Genomic DNA, 17,015 nt, shown 5'->3' on the forward strand with positions numbered 1-17,015 from the left:
CTGCGTCCCACAGAAGTTGGGACTTTGTGTTGTTGTTATTTGTTTCCATATATTGCTTGATCTCTATTTTCATTTGGTCATTGATCCATTGATTATTTAGGAGCACGTTGTTAAGCCTCCGTGTGTTTGTAGGCCTTTTTGCTTTCTTTGTACAATTTAGTTCTACTTTTATTCCTTTGTGGTCTGAAAAGTTGGTTGGTAGAATTTCAATCTTTTTGAATTTACTGACACTCTCTTTGTGGCCTAGTATGTGGTCTGTTCTTGAAAATGTTCCATGTGCACTTGAGAAGAATGTGTATCCTGTTGCTTTTGGATGTAGAGTTCTATAGATGTCTATTAGGTCCATCTGTTCTAGTGTGTTGTTCAGTGCCTCTGTGTCCTTACTTATTTTCTGTCTGGTGGATCTGTCCTTTGGAGTGAGTGGTGTGTTGAAGTTTCCTAAAATGAATGCTTTGCATTCTATTTCCTCCTTTAGTTCTGTTAGTATTTGTTTCACATATGCTGGTGCTCCTGTGTTGGGTGCATATATGTTTATAATGGTTATATCCTCTTTTTGGACTGAGCCCTTTATCATTATGTAATGTCCTTCTTTATCTCTTGTGACTTTGTTTGTTTTGAAGTCTATTTTGTCTGATACTAGTACTGCAGCACCTGCTTTTTCTCCCTGTTGTTTGCATGGAATATCTTTTTCCATCCCTTCACTTTTAGTCTGTGCACTTTAGTCTTTGGGTTTGAGGTGGGTCTCTTGTAAGCAGCATATAGATGGGTCTTGCTTTTTTATCCATCATACTGCTCTGTGTCTTTTGATTGGTTCATTCAGTCCATTTACATTTAGGGTGATTACTGAAAGATATGTACTTATTGCCATTGCAGGCTTTAGATTCGTGGTTACCAAAGGTTCAAGGTTAGCTTCCTTAGGATCTTACTGCCTACCTTAATTCGCTTATTGAGCTGTTATAGACACTTTCTGGTGATTCTCCCTACAATGCACTGCAGCAGTACTTCACCCTGTGCACTGCTCCAGTGCTCCCTGTACTACACTGCTCCTGGACTCCCTCCATCACACTGCCCCAGTGCTTCCTCCACTGCACTGCTGTAGTACCTCACCCCGTGCACTGCTGCAGAGCTCCCGCTACTGCTATGTTCCAGTCCTCCCTCCCATGCATTCGTCCATTCCTTTCTACATGGCTCTCCAGTGTTGCTTCCAAGGCACGGTCCCAGTGCCCCTCCTCCCTTCTTTATATGTTGGGTGTTTTATTCTGTGCTCTTTTGTGTTTCCTTTAACTGCTTTTTTGGGTAGTTGATTTTATTTTTTGTCTTTATTTAGGATTTGGTTGGTCTGCTTTCTTTGCTGTGTTTTTATTTTCTCGGGTGACATCTGTTTAGCCTTAAGAGTGCTCCCATCTAGAGCAGTCCCTCTAAAATACCCTGTAGAGGTGGTTTGTGGGAGGCAAATTCCCTCAACTTTTGCTTGTCTGGGAATTGTTTAATCCCTCCTTCATATTTAAATGATAATCGTGCTAGATACAGTATTCTTGGTTCAAGGCCCTTCTGTTTCATTGCATTAAATATATCATGCCATTCTCTCCTGGCCTGTAAGGTTTCTGTTGAGAAGTCTGATGATAGCCTAATGGGTTTTCCTTTGTAGGTGACCTTTTGCCTCTCTCTAGTTGCCTTTAAAACTCTGTCCTTGTCCTTGATCTTTGCCATTTTAATTAATATGTGTCTTGGTGTTGTCCTCCTTGGGTCCCTTCTGTTGGGAGTTCTGTATACTTCTGTGGTCTGTACAATTATTTCCTCCCCCAGTTTGGGGACGTTTTCAGCAATTATTTCTTCAAATACACTTTTTATCCCTTTTTCTCTCTCTTCTTCTGGTACCCCTATAAGGCAGATATTGTTCCTTTTGGATTGGTCACTCAGTTCTCTTAATATTGTTTCATTCCTTGAGATCCTTTATCACTCTCTGTGTCAGCTTCTATGTGTTCCTGTTCTCTGGTTTCTGTTCCATCAATGGCCTCTTGCATCTTATCCATTCTGCTTATAAATCCTTCCAGAGATTGTTTCATTTCTGTAATCTCCTTCCAGACTTCATCCCTTAGCTCTTGCATATTTCTCTGCAGCTCCATCAGCTTGGTTATGACCTTTATTTTGAATTCTTTTTCGGGGAAAGTGGTTAGGTCTGTCTCCCCAGATTCCTTCTCAGGGGAGGATGTCTGGGTTAGTCTGGTCTGTATTAAATTCTTCTGCCTTTTCATGGTGATAGAGGTAGTTGTGGGGAGCTGGCGCATGTGTTGGCTGGGAGAACGTCCCTTCTTGCTGGTTTGTAGCCTTCCTCTCCTGGGACAATGGTGACCCCTAGCAGCTTGTGCTGGGCAGCTGCGCGCAGATGGGGTCTCTGATTCTTGCCCAGCTGCTGTGGAGTTAAGCTCCGTGGTTGCTGTGGGCATGGCTGGCCTCAGGCTGCTGCTCCTCTCTGGCAGAGTGGTGTCAGAGGAGAAACGTATGGGAGGCTGTATATCTCCGTGAGGGGCCTCCGAGCTGTGCTGCTGCCCAGGGGTTTAGGGTGCCCGGAGTTCCCTGGGATTCCCAGCTGCTGGACTATGTGTCCCAGGTTGCTTCCGTCCAGCTGTGGGGTCCCTGTCCCTTTAAGTCTTTCAGAAAGCACTCGCTTTTCCCAGGGACGCTGGCTGTGGGGACCCACTCGCAGGTTTTACTGTCCTGTTTCCCTAGTATCCAGCACCCCATGCACTGTGTGTCTGCGCTCTGGTGTGGATGGCTAGGACTGGTTATTTAGCAGTCCTGGGCTCCCTCTCCCTCTCCGCTCCAACTCCTCTCCTCCCACTGGGAGCTGGGGTGAGGGACGCTCGGTTCCCGCCGGGCCACGGCTTGTATCTTACCCCCTTCGTGAGGCACTGGGTTCTCACAGGTGTAGATGTATCCTGGCTGTTGTCCTGTATCTTCTGGTCTCTCTCTTAGGGATAGTTGTATTTGTTGTATTTTCAAAAATATATATGGTCTTGGGAGGAGATTTCTCCTGCTCTAGTCATGCCGCCATCTTGGCTCCGCCTGGCTCTAGGTTTTTTAGTAGATGTTTTTTATTGAGGTTCCCCCCTTCCTAGTTTGTTGAGAATTTTTATTGTGAATGGTAACTGGATTTTGTTGAATGCTTTTCTGACTCAACTGATAAGATAGTGCAATTCTTCTTTAGCCTGGGTTTCATAGATTGATTTTCTAATGTTGAACCAGCTTTGTGTACCTACAAGATGTCAGATCAAAAGATCACCATATCACATATATTACACAAATATACTAAAAGATGTTCCAAATCATTATACACCCCACCTGTCTTGTAAAGGAAATAAGATCTCATTTTAATTAAAAAAATAGTGTTATTTGGAATCTCTTGATCTTAACTGTAGATATCAGAACAATCTTGTATTTATCACTTGCTTTGAAAATTTTGGAATATTATTTTCTTTTTACATAAATAAATTTGTTTCATATATGCATAGTTCCAAAGGCTTCAGCATAATTAAAATGTGAAGGCATACACTGAATGAAACTTATGAAACTTGTGATCTATGAAATTATGTGGTGATTTTAATTATCTTAGAGGAAAGTTGACCTACAAAATATATAGGACAACTAACATGTTACTTCACTAAGGATTAATAGAGAAAAGGAAATATACAAATAATGGTTTTGTTTTTTTCCTCTTCTCTGAGTTACTTTTATTTTTCCCCCTTAGAATTCCTTGATCTATGAGCTCTTCTCCGTCATGGTTCATTCAGGGAGTGCTGCTGGTGGTCATTATTATGCTTGCATAAAGTCATTCAGTGATGAACTATGGTATAGCTTCAATGATCAACATGTCAGCAGGGTAAGGAGGGGTTTCTAAAATTATTATTCTGAAAGACAGAAATAGGGATGTTTCTAGTCAATAGCAGTGTTTATTAAAAATGGGTGATAGTCTGGCTAGTATGACTAAGACTGTCTGTCTAAGACACATACCGAATCAGTCTTTTGTTTTTGCTTGCAGTAAATTTTCTGCTTTGTTAATTGTTTTTACTTGTCTGTTTTGTTTTTGTTTGGGGCTTGCTGAGTTTTTCCAGAGATAAACTTCTTATTTTCCTCTTGCCTGCGCCTTCATGTGGGCTGCCTATTTAGGGTACTAGAACTGATTGGCCAGTGCAGCCCCTGAGTATGATTAAATTCTGTGAATTAGTATCTGTGGTATCATTTGGTATCTCATTTAACTCTGAGGCTAAAAATTGGGCTACGCATTTCCATAAAGGTAGTGGTGTTAAAGGTTTCACAAAAAAGTAAATAATGTAACTTTTTAGATAACACAAGAGGACATTAAGAAAACACATGGTGGGTCTTCAGGAAGCAGAGGATATTACTCCAGTGCTTTTGCAAGGTAAGTAACTTCCTAATTTTAGTGTTTATAAATTAGAATTAATTTTAGCCTCTCAACATTTTTTACCATTAAAAAGATTTAACCCAGGGTTTGGCAAACTATAACCCATGAGCTAAATCCATCCTGCCTCCAGTTTTTGGAAATAAAGCTTTATTAGAACACAGCCATACTCATTTGTTTAAATATTGTTTGTAGATCTTTTCCCAGTACTAGAGTAGAGTTAAGTTGTTGTGTCACAGACCATATGTCCCACAAAGCCTCAGAGTTTCACTGTGTGGTCCATTCCAGAAAAAAATTTACTGACTCCCAACTTAACTATAGTAATCATTCTAGGACAGAAGTTTTTTGAGGACTTTATTCTGCTATGAAGAAGAGATATGAAATCTTCTCATAAAAGTGTCAGTAAAAGCAAAGTCAATTTTTCCTTTTTTCTGGAATGTTTTAAATTTGATCCTGTGTCAAGAGCAGTTACATGGTTTTCTAGTTGTTTGAAACAAAAAAATACTACTTTAAAGAAGTATTTGATGCTAGGAAATGGGATCTTTACAATCTACTTTTTGTCCCCATTTTTTTTTATTTCTTCTAGCTCTACAAATGCATATATGCTGATATATAGACTGAAGGATTCAGCAAGAAATGCAAGTATGTTAAATAGTTATTTGGTTTTAGTCTGTGTTGTAAATTAATTTCTTCTGCAAGTTTTGTAAACCCAGATAACCACTTTTAAATAAGACAGTTAAGTGTTCTTATGCCTGGAAGAATTAACTGTAAAGACTGTTATGAGATACTATCAGTGGTAAAAACACTTAGAAAAAAGTTGAACTATTTTGTAATACACTAAGAGACAAAACTTATACTACATTAAATAAATCAAATATTTATTTGCAGTAAGATTGTACTATATGCAGTTCAATTCAGTGATGATAACCCCCAGTCCTATATAGCAATCATAACTCACCAGCTGCATGTCCTAGTACAAGTTATTTAACTTTTCTAAGTCTTAATTTCCACATCTATAAATTGGGAATAATTATAGTATTTATAGAGTGGTTGTAAAAAATTAAATGGGATAACATTTTGAGCACTTAGCATTATGTCTAGTGCATGGTAAGAACTCAAATTTTGCTATTACTGCTTTTTTTCTATTGTAAGTATTTTGGGTATGTTAGTATCTAAATGCTTTGCACAGGGACCCTACATGAAGAAAACTTCTGACTTACCATGCTAGAAATGTCCTTAAGAACTAGTTAGGTATCATTGCTTATTTGCTTAAAAAGCAAAGTTTTATGAGTCTAGTATATATCCTTTATTATATTTTAATTTTTAATGCGTTTCCACAATAATCTTGTTTATAAAGAATGTGGGTTTGTCTTTTTGTTGTGTAATTATTACTTTAAGAATTATAGTTGCAGTCCTTGTTTTTCCTTGCTGATTCTGACTCTGACTGAAGCAGTATTGCAGACGGGGGTGTGTGTGTGTGTGTACACATACATACATACATACATACCCAGGTGATGTGTTTGCTCATGTTCTTTTCAAAATTAATTCAATTACTGTTTGATTTCAGCATACTTCCTTTGTTTAGTAACTATAGTACTTTGAGTAAATATCTTTTAAGTAATATGTTTTTCTTTACATTTTTGTAATCCCTCATTAGATTGTGAATTCAGTTGGTACAAGACTTAGGACTTACTCATCTCTTCACCAATTATATAGTCCAGGATCTGTCATATTGAGATACTCAATAATTTACTGTGGAATTAATGTGGGAAAAAAATTATAAGTCATTTCAGCAGAGATTTCAAAGTAGATGTAATGGTTCTTATTTTATAAATAAATACACTATACCCCAAAGAGAAGATTGTCCAAGGCTACCTAGAGATAGAGCCAGGATTGCAGTTTGTATGTCCTCTGTTCCACCTGGCAATTCAGATATTTCCATTAGTACAGTAACTCAGCTTTGCTTTATCCAGTCTCTCCACTTTAGTTTTCTGGTGAAGCACCAGAGGGCGCTGCATGTATGATATGGAATACTTTTTAAATTAAAGCTTATTTCTAAAAACAGTGGATGTTTACCCTCCACTAAGGTATATTTTTTTATATATAAATTTTTCTCCCTATTTAATGTCTAATAATCACTGTCTTTATTAATAATCACTCTTTATTAAACAATGTCATAATTTCACATTGTCTTTTAATACTTTGAGTTATATATGAAGTTCGTTGATTAGAAAGCAGCTAAACGACTACTTTGAGAAGAAAGAAAATTATTTTAGTGAATAATAATAAACAAATTAAAAGCATTTGCAGTAGTAACAACAGTATTTGTTACATTTTATTATATCCCAGGTAACTCTATGGTATAGGTGCTATTAATAAACTGAAGAATCCAAGACCTAAAGAATTAAACTTGCCCAAGATCACATAATTTTTTGATGATAGCATGATTTGAAACCAGAAATTATTATATTTCCAAGTGTCAGAGGGGCTTTTTAATTCTAAAAATCTTAATCTACATACCAGTGTTGTCCTGGAGCCAAATTAATCTATTATGCATAAATCTATGGCTTTTTAAAATGTGAGACCTAACCACATGTCATTATCAACTACCTCTTCACCCTTGTCTGGAAAAAGCTCATATTCTAAGTTGAAAGATTAATGTAATGAAGATATATTTTATTAAGACTATAGTAGAAGTTTATGAAATGTAGTAGAACAAAATTTAATAAAGGAAGCTTGATTTCAGTGGCACTGTCTTATCCTGTTTTTATTATTAATAGAATTTCTAGAAGTAGATGAATATCCAGAACATATTAAAAACTTGGTGCACAGAGAGAGAGAATTGGAAGAACAAGAAAAGAGGCAACGAGAAATTGAGCGTAATACATGCAAGGTTAGATTTTATGATCTTATTTTTAATTAAAAAGTGTTTATTGAAATTTGCTTATGTGAAATTCTCATAACTAACTCATTAGAGATTCTGTAGACAGTTGTGTTTATAATCATTAAGCAATGTAACCACTATATTGTTGAAGTGAGATATTCTATTTTATGAATAAAACAAACATGTAGTGCTAATAGTGTCAGTGAGGTTACAATGAGGTAAACGTCACATTTTGCTTAAGAGGAGTAAATTGATAAAAACTTTCTGTATATAAGTTGAGTACATTTGTCAACTATATTCCATTTTTTTAAAAAAAAAGAAAAAATTGAGTAAAATTTATTGAGCTTCAAGCAAATTCATGTTTTTTTATATAATTCTGTTAAGGAAATATTACTTATGAATAGTCACAAGTACTATAAAAATTTCAACCACAAGGACATTCGCCGCAGTATTTTCTAAAATAGGAAAAAATTGGAAATAATCCAAATGTATCAGTAGAGGAAAGATTATATAAATGATACATGCTTATAAAGAAACATACAGTTGTTAAAAATAATGTTTTTAAATTTTTTTGAGACATATCACTGTCAATTGAGAAAAATAGACATGACAGAATGATTCCAATTATGTTTTCTTAAAATTGTATTTTGACTATTAGAAAAAAATGCTGTCTACAGAAGAAATAAACTTTAAGTCATCATGATCTGCTGAGTTGATATTTTACATTTTCTAGATAAAATTATTCTGTTTACATCCTGTGAAACAAGTAATGATGGAAAATAAATTGGAGGTTCATAAGGATAAGACATTAAAGGAAGCAGTAGAAATGGCTTATAAGGTATGTTTAATTACACTGTTGGCATTTGATTAGTGATATTTCAGATAACAGTATTGACATATTTTCCGATGTTTTTATTATAGTCCATAGTAACACAAGTAGTTGCCATAATTTTTGTAGCCTATTTAAATCATGTATCTCTTAACAGAGTTATTATACCTGTATTTTGGAACATGCTCAGTTCATTTTTAAGAAGTTTCTCATTTTAAAAGCCAGTTAACCTTTCTCTAGAATTAAGAATTAGAGTTAGAAGCAAATAAGTTTATTTATTCTTTATGTTCATTTAGCAGATACTTACTGAACACCTATCAGATGAGGCATCAGGGCACCAGGGGGGAACAGGGCCTACTCACTGCCCTCATGGAGTTCCCAGGCCTCTGGGAAAAAACAGACAGAAATATTTTAAACATCAAAATTTGTAAATATTTTGTTGTTTAGATGCTATAAATAAATAAGTCTGTAGTATATTGCCATTACTTGTTCTGAGATTTTAGCCATGAGGAGACAGCTATGCAAAAGTTGGGGAAGAATATTTTAAGTAGAAGTAACAGCATGTGTAAAAACTGAGGTAAGGAAGTACATGGCATGATCAAGAAACATGGGGTATTATGTTTAGGTTGTCTTGAATGAGAATAAAATGAAATTAGAGACTTTGTAACAATAGAAGTTTTCATTTTATTCTAAGAATAATAGAAAGTTATTGGTGGGTTTTGAAAAGCAAATACAAAGGGAAGCATTTTTTAGCTAGATTGTTCTTAATGTCATCTGTGATATTTGACAGATTAATTTTTTGCCCTTTTCATTTAAGCATTAACATCATTTGTCTGAACTTAAACAGTCATTACCCTGAAAAAAATTGCATGCTACATCATTTCATTTATAATTGCGTATAGAACCAATGAGAGAACTAAAAATAGTCTACAAGATAGCTGACATTGTTTCTCAGTATGACCCAGCACAACCTACACCAGATTGTGCTGCATCACATTCTTATTAAAAAACTAATTCTACACACAAATCTGAAATTCTGTATTGGGTGCCTGGAAATATACATTTTAAACAAGTACCTAAGGTGATTTTTAGGCATACTGAAGTTTGAGAGCCACTTTGTATTATGTACCTGGTGCTTCATAGCATTTATCAGTATTGAAAAGTTGTGTTTGATTGTGTGACTATTTTAAGTAATGTCACTATCCCTCACTAAACTATGAGTACTTAAAAGGGAAAAAAGTATTCAGGTTTTGCTTATGATTGCATTTGTAGTACTTTTGCCTGGTATTATAGGAGAGTCAAAATTGGATGGTTATGTGAATGAATAAATGGATGGATGGCTGTAGAATCACCTCATTAAAGTAAAGAGCTTTTAAACAGTGGTGGACTGCAAGCTTTCATCTTTGCAAAATAATAGTGAAATCAAATTAGACAAATGGAAAAACTACTATACAGTTTTGCAGTAAGGTCAGTCACCAGTAACAGTAAAAGTGGTTTATATTCCATCATTTTTTTTAAACTTTTTATTAAGGTATGATTGATATACACTCTTATGAAGGTTTCACATGAAAAAACAATGTGGTTACTACATTTACCCATATTATCAACTCCCCATCCATACCCCAATGCAGTCACTGTCCATCAGTGCAGCAAGTTGCCAGAGATCCAGTATGTCCCTTCTCTGTGATACACTGTTCTCCCCGTGATCCCTCACCCCATGTGTACTAAATATAATACCCCTCAGTCCCCTTTTCCCTCCCTCCCCACCCACCCTCCCACACCCCTCCACCTTGGTAACCACTAGTTCATTCTTGGAGTCTCCGAGTCTGCTGCCATTTTGTTCCTTCAGTTTTGCCTCATTGTTATACTCCATAAATGAGGGAAATCATTTGGCATTTGTCTTTCTCCGCCTGGCTTATTTCACTGAGCATAATGTCCTCCAGCTCCATCCATGTTGTTGGCAAATGGTAGGATTTGTTTCTTTCTTATGGCTAAGTAGTATTCCATTGTGTATATGTACCACATCTTCTTTATCCATTCATCTACAGATGGACACTTAGGTTGCTTCCATATCTTGGCTATTGTAAAAAGTGCTGCAATGAACACAGGGGTGCATATGTCTATTTGAATCTGAGAAGTTGTATTCGTTGGGTATATTCCAAGGAGTGGGATTCCGGGGTCAAATGGTATTTCTATTTTTAGTTTTTTGAGGAACCTCCATATTGCTTTCCACAATGGCTGAACTAGCTTACATTCCCACCAACAGTGTAGGAGGATTCCCCTTTCTCTGCATCCTAGCCAACATTTGTTGTTCTTAGTCTTTTTGACGATGGCCATCCTTACTGGTGTGAGGTGATATCTCATTGTGGTTCTAATTTGCATTTCTATGATGATTAGTGATGTGGAGCATCTTTTCATGTGTCTGTTAGCCATCTGAATTTCTTCTTTGGAGAACCATCTCTTCATATCCTCTGCCCATTTGTTAATCGGGTTATTTGCTTTTTGGGTGTTGAGGTGTGTAAGTTCTGTATATATTTTGGATGTTAACCCCTTGTCAGATATGTCATTTACAAATATATTCTCCCATACTGTAGGATGCCTTTTTGTTTTGTTGATGATGTCATTTGATGTACAGAAACTTTTAGTTTGATGTAGTCCCATGAGTTCATTTTTGCTTTTGTTTCCCTTTCTCGAGGAGATGGGTTCAGGAAGAAGTTGCTCATGCTTATATTCAGGAGGTGTTTGCCTATGTTGTCTTCTAGGGGTTTTACATTGTTTCATGACTTACATTCAAGTCTTTAATCCATTTCGAGTCTACTTTTGTGTATGGGGTTAAACAATAATCCAGTTTCATTCTCTTGCATGTAGCTGTCCAGTTTTGCCAACACCAGCTGTTGAAGAGGTGTCATTTCCCCATTGTATGTCCATGGCTCCTTTATCATATATTAATTGACCATATATGCTTGGGTTTATATCAGGGCTCTCTAGTCTGTTCCATTGGTCTATGGGTCTGTTCTTGTGCCAGTACCAAATTGTCTTGATTACTGTGGCTTTGTAGTAGTAGAGCTTGAAGTTGGGGAGCATAATTCCCCCTACTTTATTCTTCCTTCTCAGGATTGCTTTGGCTATTTGAGGTCTTTTGTGGTTCCTTATGAATTTTGGGACGATTTTCTGTAGTTCATTGAAGAATGCTGTTGGTATTTTGATAGGAATTGCATTGAATCTATAGATTGCTTTGGGCAGGATGGCCATTTTGACAATATTAATTCTTCCTATCCATGAGCATAGGATGTGTTTCCATTTATTGGTATCTTCTTTAATTTCTCTCGTGAGTGTCTTGTAGTTTTCAGAGTATAGGTCTTCACTTCCTTGGTTAGGTTTATTCCTAGGTATTTTATTCTTTTTGATGTAATTGTGAATGGAATTGTTTTACTGATTTCTCTCTCTGCTAGTTCATTGCTGGTGTATAGGAATGCCACAGATTTCTGTGTATTAATTTTGTACCCTGCAACTTTGCTGAATTCAGATATTAGATCTAGTAGTTTTGGAGTGGAGTCTTTAGGGTTTTATATGTACAATATCATTTCATCTGCAAACAGGGACAGTTTAACTTCTTCCTTGCCAATCTGGATGCCTTTTATTTCTTTGTGTTGTCTGATTGTTGTGGCTAGGACCTCCAGTACTATGTTGAATAGAAGTGGGGAGAGTGGGCGTCCTTGTCTTGTACCTGATCTTAAAGGAAAAGCTTTCATCTTCTCGCTGTTAAGTATAATGTTGACTGTGGGTTTGTCATATATGGCCTTTATTATGTTGACGTACTTGCCCACAATACCCATTTTGTTGAGAGTTTTCATCATGAATGGATGTTGAATTTTGTCAAATGCTTTTTCAGCATCTATGGAGATGATTATGTGGTTTTTTGTCCTTCTTTTTGTTGATGTGTTGGATGATATTGATGGATTTTCGAATGTTGTACCATCCTTGCATCCCTGGCATAAATCCAACTTGATCATGATGGGTGATCTTTTTGATGTGTTTTTGAATTCGATTTGCTAATATTTTGTTGAGTATTTTTGCATCTATGTTCATCAGGGATATTGCTGTGTAATTTTCTTTTTTTGTGGTCTTTGCCTGGTTTTGATATTAGAGTGATGCTGGCCTCATAGAATAAATTTGGAAGTATTCCCCCCTCTTCTATTTTTTGGAAAACTTTAAGAAGAATGGGTATTAGGTCTTCACTAAATGTTTGATAAAATTCAGCAGTGAAAATGGTTTTCTTGGCTTCACTGGAGATGGATGGTAATTATAGATTTGCTTTGTTTATGTCACCGTATTCCTATTATGTTAATATGTGTGTGCAAATTAGTTAGTTTAAAACCTATACATACTTAAGGTACTCTACAAGAAGATATGTCAAAGAAATAATCAATCCTCCCATGTTTTCTTCCATATGCTACCTCTATAGCTTTTCTTCTTCCTTCCTAATTACAACCCTTAAACAGAATTCGTGCCTCATATCAAATTTACCGAGTATCATAATTCCTCCAGGTGGTAAAGATACCTCGAGACAAGTGCTGGGCATAGAAGCCACAGGGCATAAATCTGCAAAGAAGTAAAAAGTTAACCTTTTCAAACAATATGGCTTCTCTCTCACTTACCAACTTTACATTTCCCTGTATGGCCCCAGAAGATGACTGGTTAGCCAGAGACGGGTAAGATTCCTCAAGGGAGGAACAACCTAAGACAGGCACAGTCGCAGGGGGGCCATCAGGTGAGAAATTGGGGATCAACAGAGGTGAGGCTCAGAACCTCACCCCCCCTGCTTTGAGAGAAATCTTCTGCATCTGTGGATGTTTTGCTGCCCTTGTCTAGCCTGGATTAATACTTAGTCCATAGGCACACACCTGATCATCTACATTTGCTCTCTTACAGCACTAAACTATGTTTTCTACCTTTATCTTGCATCTACCTATCACTTCAGCATTTTATTAAAAATAAAAATAATAATAATAATAAAGGGAGAAATGTGGGATCAACATATAAATCAAGTATAAAAATCAAACGAATATTCATATTTGACCTGATTGTTTATAGTTCATAATGCGTGATCAAAACCGAATGTTTCTGTGATTAATGCCCTTGTACTGTTCACCATGTAAGAATTTATTCACTATGTAAGAATTCGTTCACCATGTAAGAACTTGTTCGTTATGCTTCAGAAGGTTGGAGACTGATGAGAATTAGGCTTGAGATGGATAAATGATTGTACATTGAGCATTGACCCCCCATACTGAATTTTATTGTTGTTAACAACTATTTGATCAATAAATATGAGAGATGCCCTCTCCAAAAAAAAAAAAAAAAATTCAGCAGTGAAGCCATCTGGTCCAGGAGTTTTGTTCTTAGGTAGGTTTTTGATTACCAGTTCAATTTCGTTGCTGGTAATTGGTCTGTTCAGATTTTCTGTTTCTTCCTTGGTCAGCCTTGGAAGGTTGTATTTTTCTAGAAAGTTGTCCATTTTTTCTAGGTTATCCAGTTTGTTAGCATATAAATTTTCATAGTATTCTCTAATAATTCTTTGTATTTCTGTGATGTCTGTAGTGATTTTTCCTTTCTCATTTCTGATTCTGTTTATGTGTGTAGACTCTCTTTTTTTCTTGATAAGTCTGGCTAGGGGTTTATCTATTTCGTTTATTTTCTTGAAGAACCAGCTCTTGCTTTCATTGATTCTTTCTATTGTTTTATTCTTCTCAATTTTGTTTATTTCTTCTTATCTTTATTATGTCCCTCCTTCTACCATCTTTGGGCCTCATTTGTTGTTCTTTTTCTAGTATCATTAATTGTGAGTTTAGACTGCTTATATGGGATTTTTGTTCTTTCTTGAGGTAGGCATGTACTGCAATATACTTTCCTCTTAGCACAGTCTTGGCTGCATCCCACAGATTTTGCGGTGTTGAATTATTGTTGTCATTTGTCTCCATATATTGCTTGATCTCTGTTTTTATTTGGTCATTGATCTGTTGGTTATTTAGGAGCATGTTGTGACGCCTCCATGTGTTTATTGGATTTTTCATTTCTTTGTGTAATTTATTTCTAGTTTCATAGCTTTATGATCTGAGAAACTGGTTGGTACAATTTCAATATTTTTGAATTTACTGAAGCTCTTTTTGTGGCCTAGTATATGATTTATTCTTGAAAATGTTCCATGTGTACTTGAGAAGAATGTGTATTCTGTTGCTTTTGGGCGTAGAGTTCTGTAGATGTCTGTTAGGTCCATCTGTTCTATTGTGTTGGTCAGTGCCTCTGTCTCCTTACTTATCTTCTGTCTGGTTGATCTGTCCTTCAGAGTGAGTGGAGTGTCGAAGTCTCCTAGAATGAATGCATTGCATTCTATTTCCCCTTTTAATTCAGTTAGTATTTGTTTCACATATGTGGGTGCTCCTGTGTTGGGAGCATAGATATTTATAATGGTTATATCTTCTTGTTGGATTGACCCCTTTATCATTATGTAATGTCCTTCTTTGTCTCTTGTTACTTTCTGTATTTTGAAGTCTATTTTGTGTGATACAAGTACTCCTGTTTTTTTCTCTCTGTTAGTTGCATAAAATATCTTTTTCCATTCCTTCACTTTTAGTCTGTGTATGTCTTTGGGTTTAAAGTGAGTCTCTTGCAGGCAGCATATAGATGGGTCCTGTTTTTTTTATCCATTCAGTGACTCTATGTCTTTTGATTGGTTTATTCAGTCCATTTACATTTAGGGTGATTATCGATAGGTATGTACTTATTGCCATTCTGGCTTTAGATTCACGGTTACCAAAGGTTCAAGGTTAATTTCCTTACTATCTAAGAGTCTAACTTAACTCACTTAATATGCTGTTACAAACACAATCTAAAGGTTCTTTTCTTTTTCTTCTCCTTTTTCTTCCTCCTTCATTCTTTATATACTAGATATCATATTCTGTATTCTTTGTCTATCCCTTGATTGACTTTAGGAATAGTTAATTTAATTTTGCGTTTGCTTAGTAATTAGTTATTCTACTTTCTTTACTGTGGTTTTATTTCCTCTGGTGACAGCTATTAAACCTTAGGAACACTTCCATCTATAGCAGTTCCTCCAAAACAGACTGTAGAGATGGTCTGTGGGAGGTAAATTCTCTCGGCTTTTGCTTATCTGGAAATTGTTTAATCCGTCCTTCAAATTTAAATGATAATCTTGCCAGATAAAGTAATCTTGGTTCCAGGCCCTTCTGCTTCATTGCATTAAACACATCATGCCACTCCCCTTCTGGCCTGTAAGGTTTCTGCTGAGAAGTCTGATGTTAGCCTGATGGGCTTTCCTTTTTATGTGATCTTATTTCTCTCTGGCTGCTTTTAATAGTCAGTCCTTATCCTTGATCTTTGCCAATTTTATTACTATATGTCTTGGTGTTGTCTTCCTTGAGTCCCTTGTGTTGGGAGATCTGTGGATCTCCATGGCCTGAGAGACTATCTCATTCCCCAGACTGGGGAAGCTTTCAGCAACTAACTCCTCAAAGACACTTTCTGTCCCTTTCTCCTTCTCTTCTTCTGGTATCCCTATAATGCAAATATTGTTCCGTTTGGATTGGTCACAAAGTTCTCTCAATATTCTTTCATTCTTAGAGATCCTTTTTTCTCTCTGTGCTTCAGCTTCTATGTATTCCTCTTCTTTAGTTTCTATTTCATTTATCTTCTCCTCCACTGTATCCAACCTGCTTTTAATACCTGTACCTTCCATCATGTTCTTTAGCAATTGGATCTCTGTCCTGAATTCATTCCTGTGTTCTTGGATATTTTTCCGTACCTCCATTAGCATGTTGATGATTTTTATTTTGAACTCCCTTTCAGGAAGAGTCACGAGGTCCATATCATTTAAATCTTTCTTGGGAGCTGTATTAATAATTTTACTCTGGACAAGGTTCCTTTGGCATTTCATGTTTGTATATGGTACCCTCTAGTGTCCAGAAGCTCTATTCTGGAGCTGCTCAGCCCCTGAAGCAATGTCGGGTGTTGCAGGGGAGCGGTACTGGTGCCTGGTGGGAGGAAAGAGCTGTTCCCCACCTCTTGGCTGCCGTGCCTGTCTCCACTGCCTTAAGCAGTGGGCCGAGCACACAGGTATAAGCTTTTGTCCCAGAGCAGCCGGATATGGATCCCTGCTTTCCACAAGCGGCTGGAATCTCAGTCTCTCCAGGAATTCTGCCTGTATTAGCTTTCCAACCCGGTAATCATGCGAGTATCATGGAAGCACCGTGAAATGTAGGTTTGTGCTCCCAGAGCAGATTTCCGGAGCTAGGTATTCAGCAGTCCCAGGCCTTCCACTCCCTCCCTGCTCCATTTCTCTTCCTCCTGCCCGTGAGCTGGGGTGGGGGAATGGCTCGGGTCCCGCCTGGCCACAGCTTTAGTACATTACCTTGTTCCTTGAGGTCTGCTCTTTTCTCCAGGTGTGTGCAGTCTGGTGCTGTCCAGTTTCCTGTTCCTCTCTCAGGATTAGTTGTGCCAACTATATTTTCTAATTGTATACAGTTTTAGGAGGAAGCCTCTGTCTCTCCTCTCACATCGCCATCTTTAATCCAATCTATTCCATCACTTTTTGATAGAGGAAGAAAAAAATATTGTCTTGAAAATATGAAGTAAAAGTTCACAAATATAAAGGGTCAAACAGAAGTGAGACCTGAATCAATCCTATGTTCCAGAAATAGAGCCTCCATCTCTGGGGATGTGTTGGGGGTGAGTAGAGGTCATTGGGGATATGTATCAAGTCTACACATTTTTCTTTAACGTACCTTAAATCACAAACCTTAAATAAGTATTAAATACTCCTAACTTTTAACTTTGAAGTCTTAGAGTTTGATGCAAATTATAAA

General features: G+C 36.8%; 1 protein-coding gene across 4 annotated transcripts in view; it reads left to right on the plus strand.

The window, feature by feature from the left end:
* Positions 1-17,015, plus strand: part of USP47 (ubiquitin specific peptidase 47) — a 115,228-nt gene that overhangs the window by 77,417 nt on the left and 20,796 nt on the right. For all 4 annotated transcript variants that reach the window (XM_037026374.2, XM_037026375.2, XM_037026377.2 and 1 more), the window contains 5 exons: positions 3,749-3,880; positions 4,344-4,420; positions 5,007-5,062; positions 7,201-7,313; positions 8,038-8,142. In XM_037026374.2, coding sequence (XP_036882269.2) covers positions 3,749-3,880; positions 4,344-4,420; positions 5,007-5,062; positions 7,201-7,313; positions 8,038-8,142 — 483 coding nt within the window. The remainder of the gene's footprint in view (positions 1-3,748; positions 3,881-4,343; positions 4,421-5,006; positions 5,063-7,200; positions 7,314-8,037; positions 8,143-17,015) is intronic.

The sequence above is a fragment of the Manis javanica genome, chromosome 11 (assembly GCF_040802235.1).
Source record: "Manis javanica isolate MJ-LG chromosome 11, MJ_LKY, whole genome shotgun sequence".
NCBI lineage: Eukaryota > Metazoa > Chordata > Mammalia > Pholidota > Manidae > Manis > Manis javanica.